General features: G+C 57.7%; 1 protein-coding gene across 1 annotated transcript; it reads right to left on the minus strand.

Moving 5' to 3' along the window:
• Positions 1-743: 743 nt before the first annotated feature.
• On the minus strand, positions 744-5,854 carry Pitx1 (paired like homeodomain 1). The gene is made up of 3 exons (XM_057787887.1): positions 5,686-5,854; positions 3,324-3,556; positions 744-1,476 (listed from the first exon to the last, which is right to left on the minus strand). Exons 1-3 carry the CDS (start codon positions 5,852-5,854, stop codon positions 934-936), a joined length of 945 nt encoding a protein of 314 aa, XP_057643870.1. The 3' UTR covers positions 744-933.
• Between the last annotated feature and the right edge of the window lie 2,814 nt (positions 5,855-8,668).

Here is an 8,668-nt window from a genome sequence, read left to right on the forward strand (position 1 = left end):
TACACAGGGACGCTGTAAACGGGCGCGGGCCAGAGAGCGGGTGTGCAAAGTGGGCGGGGGCCCTGGGGCTGCAGCCCCGCGCTCTCCTGGCTCGACTCTTGTACGGGCGGGCGGGCAGTGAGGAGGGGGCTGTTCGCTGGGACAGAGGGCCACCTCCTGGACCCAGAGTGAAGCAGAGGGCCGGGCTGACGGCTAAACTTGGGGCTGGGAAACTCGGAGCTGAGCCCTTCCCCTCCTGCTGCCGACTGGCCACCGCCAGCTGCGGCTCTGTGGCCTGAAATGTGCGCCCCCCGAGCGCGCAGGCTGTTGGGCTCTTTCAGGCATCCCGGGACCTTGGCTAATCCAGCAGGAAGGCCGGATCCCCTGCAGACGCGGTCATCCCCAGCCAGGGGCACGCTCCAACAGCGATCCGCCCGGCGTGCGCTCGGCCAGGCCACACTTGGAGGGGGCCTCTCGGTTCTTGACCTGGAGGACGATCCCATACCATCCAGGCTCCCTACATTCAGTTCACTGACGCAGGCGCTCCCGCCCGGACGCAGGCGACCAGGGTGTCATCTCCCTGCGGCCTCGGCGCTGGCTTCCTCCGCCTCGTTCCCTCGGTGGAGTGGACAGCTGGGACCCGTGGGGCCGAACACACCACCTGCGCCATCTCCAGGGAAATTGCAACTCACCCCCCCCCCCCCCCGCCGCCCCAGCATTTTTCTCCGACGTCTTTGTGCTTTCTTCCCCCCTCCCTTGGCTTTCTTTCTTTCCTTTTTATTCTTTGGGGGCAGAGTGGGGTCCGGAAAAGCAAACACAAAACCAACCTGGAGGCGGGGTGGGGAGGAAGGGGCTGCGCAGAGGCGAGGTCCGCGGTGCTGCGAGCGCCCCGCGGTGCTCCGCGCGCTCCCCTGCGCCTTGCCGGCCGGCGGCCCCAGGGACCCGGCGGGGCGGTCAGCTGTTGTACTGGCAAGCGTTGAGACCCGACGCCGGGCCCTGCAGGCCGCCGTAGCCAAACGAAGAGTGCTGCTTAGACTTGAGCCGCAGGCTTGCGAGGCTTGAGTTGCACGTGTCCCGGTAGACGCTGTAGGGCGAGGCGGGGGTGCCGTAGGGGCAGGCGCCCGGCGACATGGCCGAGTTGAGCGAGGAGCCGGTGAGGTTGTTGATGTTGTTGAGGCCCGAGTTGGGCATGCCGGGCACAGCGCCCGGGCCCATGCTGGACGGCATGGTCATGGAAGAGATGGAGCTGGGGGCCGAGAACATGGACTGAGAGGACAGCGGGCTCATGGAGTTGAAGAAGGTGAAGCTCTTGGTGGACAGCGGTGCCGGTGCCAAGCTCTTGGCGGCCCAGTTGTTGTAGGAGTAGCCGGCGGCGTATACGTCCTCGTAGGGCTGCACCAGGCCGCTGAACTGCGGCACGTAACCGCCCTTGCACAGGTCCAACTGCTGGTTCCGCTCCCGCTTGCGCCACTTGGCTCGTCGGTTCTTGAACCAGACCTGGGGAAGCGAGCGGGGGTAAAAAACGTCAGGACCACGGTGACCTGGAAGGGCCCTCACTCCCCCCCACCCCCGAGCCTTTGCTGCCCCCTCTCCCAACATCCCTTCTTTTCTTCCGCCGCTACTGAGGTTTTTGTAATGGTTTCTTTCCTGTCTCCAGAAAATACGAGCCCTCCTCACCATTTTCCCGCTTTTTAAAAATCATTCCCCCCAAGTTAAATTGATTTTCTTTTCCCAACTCGGATTCTCTTTTGTTCGAACAAATATTCGTTCCCCCCACTCTCCTCTTTCTACCATTTCCTCCAAGTGGGCACCGGCTCTCTTCGAAATAATTCAATCTTTTTCTTCTTCCTCAAACACACAAAAACATTTTCCTTCCCCCAAAATTATGGGTTCCGATTTTTGAGACGAGTTTCATTGTTCAAATAGTTTGTTTTCATCTGTATTCACAAAATTTAATAATTTTCCTTTTGCCAGAAATGTAAATTTTTGTTCACTTCTTGATTATCTAAACTTCAGTCTGTTTTTTCTTTATTTTTGTCCTCATTTTTATTCTTTTCTAATATTTAGTTTATTCCCCCCCAGATATCTGGCCTCTACTGCTTCTCTTAAATAATTGATCCTTTCTTTTTCTTAATGCTCAACCTCTTTGCCTCTCCCTTAAATATTTAATTTCTTTCCTGCTGCCTAAATATATTTCAAATACGTTTCTCTGCAAATATTTAATTTCCGTAAGTTTACTAGTTTCTCTCTAATCTCCGCCTCCATTTTCTCCTAAGAAATTTGGTAAGAACCACCTTTTTCTCCCCAACCAAGTCCTCCCCAGTCTCACCTATCTACCCACCATTGGTCCCCTGACCTCCTAGCTTGTTCTCCAGCCCAGAACCCTTGTACCCCAGCTTTTCACAGGCCCTGATTCCATGTACCCAGCCCCACCCCACCTCTACCGCCATAAACCTGGGCAGGATTAGTGAGCTCGGAGTTATAGGGTACCCGGTCTGCATCCAGGGTCCCACTGGGTCAGACCAGTCTCATTGGGGCGGGCTGAAAGCAGGACTTATGGCAGGGGTTCTGTGGGTTCTGTGGCACTTTGGACTGGCTCAAGAAGGGCTTTCAGGGTCTGATTAAGTATTTGCCACCTCGAGAAAAAACGATATTCTTACCCCTCTTTTAAGAAAGTATAGCATTTGCTGGGAACCGTGGGAGAGGCGCCAGAATACAGTGTGCTCTTGGGTCAGGGACCTTGCAAATGATAAGCAGTGGGAGGGCCACTAGCTACCAGAGTCCCACTCCACAGGACCCCAGACCTACAGTGGGGAAGAGCTTTAGGCAAAGGTCCAGCTAGTGCCTGGCTGATTGGTCTGGAAAGCTCGGAAAATATCCCAAAAGCAGTCTGGAGAAGGTATACTCAGAATGAGACCACAGCTCCAAGAGACCCCGCATCGCACCCCTGTACACCTTTCAGGCCTTGCTGGGGCAGTCAAGCGCGCCCAGCCTTTCCCTTTCGTTTTCCAGGGGGTGAAGGCTCAAAGCTCCCGAGGTCCTCAGCGGCAGAGACTCCTCTGCCCATTCTCAGACCTTGAGTAACTCCTGAACCTGACAGAGTTCCCTGGGGTAGGGAACGGGGTCTTCTGACGGGGGTTGCGGTAGCTCCCGCGGGTCAGGTAAAAGGGCTCGGGAAGTAGCAGCCTAGGGGCCTAGCTGACATGGGTGGCAGGGGCCTAAAGTGGGGTCTCCGATGAGAGAGGGGGAGGGAGGCCTGCGAGGTCAGAGTTAAATCTGAGCTATTGTGGGCCGCGCCAGCGGTGGCCAGAGGAAGGGTAGCCCGACACGCGCCCCACGCTCACCCGCACTCTCGGCTCAGTGAGGTTGGTCCACACCGCGATCTCCTCTCTCATGCTCATGTCCGGGTAGCGGTTCCTTTGGAACGTGGCCTCCAGCTCTTGCAGCTGCTGGCTTGTGAAGTGAGTGCGTTGCCGCCGCTGTTTCTTCTTCTTGGCTGGGTCCTCAGCTCCGCCGCAGCCTGCGCTGCCCGCGCCGCCGTCCTCGGGCCCCTTGGCTTCCCCGCCGCGTTCCTTGTCTGCAGCAGGTAGGAAGGGCGCGAGTCACCTCGGGCTAACACTACTGCACCCGGTCCCGGCTCCACCGAAGCGCCTGCGGCGGAGAGGTGGCTGCCTCTCACCTCCCTGGCCAGGGGCCGTGGGAACGGTCCCCCACTGGAAAAGAGCCGGCCGGAGGCCGGTCCTCAGTAGGCACCTCTAGGGCTGGCGTTGCCACCGAGAAGAGTCCAGACGCCCCAACCGGGCCTGGGTTCCCGGCTTGGCCGGGCCTGCTCCTGTAACCCGCACTGGCTGCGGCCCTGCAGCTCCAGTCACCAGCAAAGGAGCGCTGTGTCTGGAAACTCAGGCGGGCCTAAATCTGACTGGAGTACCTCTGCTTTCCTGAACTAATACCAGAACTTTCCAGCTGAAGCTAGCAGATTTGTGGGGTAAGAACCCGGTGGTAGCCTGAAACGTTTTCTTGTCAGGGCTACGTCAGAGCCACAACGACCTCGGGTCTCAAGGTCTAGAAAACCTACCAACTGCAGCCTAGATAGACAGATTTGGGTCTAAATGACCCGGGCCTCTCTGTCTCTTTAAAGCTACAGGAGATGCGCACAGTTAATAGCATTCAAATATAAAGAAAAGGAATTTAAAAGCAAAACAGAAGCCCAGAAAAGTTCAGAGCGCTCTACCTAAAAACAGAAAGGTCCGCAAACCCTCAAAGCTAGGCAGACAGAACCAGTGCAAATGTAAATCAAGGAGTCAAAACCGTTCGTGCAAACACACCCCTAAACTAAATAAATACACAGCCAAATGTGTATAAACTTCAGTCAGGTATTTCTCTAAAAAAAAATCCATGTATCATTGAAGATAAATTTTAGACTCTTCACAGTAACACCCTGGTAGAGATTTTCAAACCCTAGAGAATTGCTAGACAATTTAAATTCACGAAATAAAACTGCTACAAATAGGTTTTAAGAAAAATCTCAGGGAAATGCGCCATTTTGGATTGACTTTTAAAAATTTCTCCAAGAATCGTGCAGCATGTAGGTGTTTTAAATTTCAGAGAAATGCGCTAGTAAATTGTTTCAAAGACGCATTCGGTTTAAATTGTTAATTTCCCCCGCTGATTTGATTTGAAAGCCAATCTATAACTATAGTTTTTTTTTAATCCCCTGAGCAAACAACACCACATTTAAAACTTTTGAAAACAAAAGTACAGTCAAAGCTTTGTCTTCTAACCAAGCAAACAGACCTGCTGGGGAAAGTCACTTAGAGATGCAAAACAGAAACAAACAGATTAAATCAATGTAGAAGAGACGCCCAGGGCGGGGGACAGCGGGCAGCCGAGAACTCCGCGGCCACTCGGGGTTGAGACCCCGAGAACCGCAGCCGCTCCGAGATCAGATGAGCCTGGAAACCGCCACAGCCGTAGCCATAGCCGCCCAACCGAGGGCCCAGCTCTTGGGTTAAAAAAAAAAAAAAAAAAAAAGAATAAGAAAAAGAAAAAAGAAAAAGGCAACGCGGAGTTTGTAAAGTCAGTCTAGAACCCTCCCTGGCTGGACCCCTCGTGTCTTGGAGCTGTGGCGTGCACGTGGGCCGGGATCCCTCCAGCAGTGTTCCTCCGGCCCTGCCCGGAGTCAGGCCGCGCCTCCTGGCCGGCTTGCTCTCGCTGTCCCCGGGAGCTCCGTTGTACTGACCCCTCTCTTCTGGTCTGGTCTGTGCGCCCAACCCTCCTCTAGGACCCTCTCCTCCAGCTGCACCTTCCTGTCTGTCAAGGTGTCCGCCCTCCTGTGTCTCTCTGGGTACTTTGTCTCGCCTTCCCCTCCGTTCCCTTCTCCGTCGGCTGCTTGCCCTGCGCCCCTGCGGCTCCTCAGCGACCAGTAAGGGAAAACTCCACTTTTTTATTTTTCCTCGCGCGTGCTGTTTGCTCCTGTTCCACCCGGGCTGTCAGTCCCACTCTGGGCTTGGCTTATGGGGACTGCTTGGAAGTGGCTTCGCGTGTGCGTGCGAGCGTGTGTGTAAATTTCCGCGTTCACCGTCAGGTCGAGATCGGGGGGTGAAAAAGAAAGCTCCTGAATGCCGAGGCGCAGAGGGGACCCGGCTGAGCGCCAAGTCGCTGGGTGCGCGCCGTGGCTGGGTGCACGCCGCGGGGAGCCGCGCTTACCTGGCAGATCCGTGTCGGACGACTCGCTGGCGGAGTTCTCCAGCGGCTCCCGGGGGTCGGCGGCGCGGGCCAGGTGGAAGCTGGGCCCCATGTCGTGCGGCGGCGGTGGAGGTGGCCGCAACCCCTCGGGTAGCCTCTCTAGGCTCATGCCTCCCTTGAAGGCGTCCATGGAGGTGGGAACCGCAGCGGGCGCTCCAGGGGCCGGGGCTGGGCGCACCCGGCCGCCCCGGCTGCGACCTGTTGGGGACAAGAGCGCGGCGCCTAAGCGGCTGCCCCCCAGGGCTGCCCGCGCCCGCAGCGACGCCGCCCGCGCTCCATCGACTGCCCGGGGCTGCGGGGCCGTGCGTGGGGCTCCGTGCTCCGCCACGCGCTCCCGCTGCTCCGGCCTCAGCCGCCCGGCCGGCCGGGGGCCCCCCCCCCCCGCTCCGGATTCGAGGCCGGTTTCTAAGGCTCGGGACGGAGCCCGCAGAGTCTGTCTGAAAACGACAGCGCGCGCCGCCAGGTTCCAGCAGTCCCTGCGCCAGGGGTGGTGGGTGGGGTGGGCCTCGGTGGGAGGGGGCTGGGAGAGAAGGAGGGAGGGAGGGCGCGAGCGAGCGAGCGCGGGCGGAATCCAGCCCCGAGCCGCCCGCGCCGCGCCCTCTCCGCCGCCCTCCCTCCCTCCCTCTCTCCCTCCCTCCCAGCCTCGCCCGCACCCTCCCCCTCCGCAGCCACCTTCCCGCCGCCTCACTCACCCCCCCCCCCGCGGCCTCACCGCGCCTCTCCCTCCTTCCTCGGTGACACACCGACTTCTCCCTCGGCCGCACAAAAGAAACGCATCTGGCCTGCAAGTCCCGCGCGGCTGGTGCCCACCTTGGGGCCCCAAATGACTTGTTTCGCTGAGAGTCAACTCCTGTCTGGGCCGCTTCGAAGTCCCCAGCCGCTGGCGAGAACAATTTAGGATGAGTGAAGGTTCGCTGAGCAGGATCGCTCTGAGCCGGCGCCTGCGAGCCAGCGCTAGGGCGGGGGCCGAGCCAAGGGCCGGTTCCCGGTTCCCGCAGCTCCCAGCGGTGTCCTCGAGGGGCCGCCGGCCCCTCCTTCCCCAGTCTCTTCTCCCAGGAACTCGGGCCGGTTGAGTGACAGCAGCCTGCGAGCTCTAATGGGCCCCCGGATGCTGTCTTCTAATTAGCTTGGACACTCTCCCCTAAGGCTGCCTCTCAGGCCTTCCTCTGCACCGCAGTCAATTTTCCGGGATTGGGATAGAAATGATGGTTTCTAATCAGACGAAACGTTTCTGTTGGCTCTAGGCCGTGGTGAGCGGGCCTGGAGACCCCAAGAGCGCAGCCAGGCCCATTACCTTTTCCACCTCCCCCTTTGTTTTCCACCTCCAAAGATCAGGGTTTTTTGGCAGTCATGGGGTAGGCCTTGCCAGTCTCTGCCCTCTTTTAGGGTAACTTCCCCCCCCCCCCACGGCGGACAGCATGGGGTCTGCTTTCTGACTTACGAGGGCTTCAGGCATAGGCCTGGGAGACCAGGTGACTGCTGTTTCAAGACCCTGGGCTGAGAGCCCGGGAAGCCTAGAGTCTCCTATACCGTGCTAGGAAACCATAGCGGCAGAACTCCCCTCTCGCCAAGCAAAGACTTTACCCCCTAGGCTCCCAAGATTGGTCCCCTCCTTAAGTCCTCAAGCTTCAGTGAAGTTTGTCCAGGGATTTTATCCAACAATTGTTAACTGGCCCAGGGACCTCTGCGTCTTGAGTAAACAGGTCACAAACTGAGGTGGCCCTAACCTGCTTCTTAGGCCACAAGGAGACCCTTAGGCTGCAGATCTCCCCCCTGAACCAGCCACTGGTGGGGTGGGAGCCCTGGTAGGTGGGACCTGGGGGAGAAGCACTTCCCCATTCTCTAGGCTCAGTGCCCAGAGCCCAGGGCATCTTTCTCTCTGCAGTCATTTCTTGGACAGGTCCTACAGGTGTCAGTGTGGTAGTGGCACTTCGTGCAAGGCTCTGCCTTTGACCCTCCTCCTGCCTTCTCCATTACCAGAGGGATCCGGGCTGGGTTCCTTGGTGAGAATTGTGGGGGCAAGGGCAGATATGCAGGGTGGGCCCAAGATTGCCTCTTACTCCTTTGGCCTTCCTCCAAGGTGCCCAGCTCTTTAGGGCCTGGCCCATTTTCCCTGTCTGACTGCAAGGAGGCAGAATCTAGGCAAAGCTGGAGGCGTATGCTTCCCAGGAAGCTGAATTAGGCCCAGGGACTCTTGACTTCTCCTTGCAAGTGGAGCTCATCACCACGAGGTTGAAATTAACTTGACCATGGGCAGAGCATGGTTGACCAGCAGTCCCTGGGCTCCACTTTTTACCCCACTTCTTGGCTGAATGTTCTACAGCAGCAAATGCCTCCTTTCAAGGAGGTACTCAGGTGTCCCATGATGCCTTCCACGAGGCGACACTACCTCAGAGGGCAGCCCTGAGCGCACAAGGATGGTGGTGTGCACACGGACACCTGCATCCCTGATGGATGCTGTGTGCCGTGGACACACACATGTGCTGTTTGGTGTGAAGTTGGATAGCAGGGGTTACGGGTTATGTTCTAAGCCCATCAAAGTCAGGCCAAGGTGGGAAAGCCCAGTGCTGCTCTGCCTGGGGACAACAGCAATGGTCTGCCCATGGGTATTATGACTCAGGACCTATAGGATGGGGACTGTTCAGTGACTTCACTCCTTGATCTTCCACTGTAGACACATTAATGCAGTTATTACGCTCCCTCTGCGTGCCCCTCTGGGCCCAAGTCTCTAGCACTGGTCTGAGTAGACACAGCACTCTTTTTATTTGGAGACCTCCAGGTTTGCTAAGTGGGTGGAAAGGTCTTCAGACCCTTTTAGATAATCCTTCCACTATCCTCACAGACCTTGAGCCCCAAAGAAGCACTGAGACGGATGGGGACTGGCGGGGCAGTCTGTTTTTAAGTGATACTGAATGAGCATGGGTAGGGGAGGACCAGCAAAAGG

The sequence above is a fragment of the Chionomys nivalis genome, chromosome 13, assembly GCF_950005125.1.
Source record: "Chionomys nivalis chromosome 13, mChiNiv1.1, whole genome shotgun sequence".
Lineage (NCBI taxonomy): Eukaryota > Metazoa > Chordata > Mammalia > Rodentia > Cricetidae > Chionomys > Chionomys nivalis.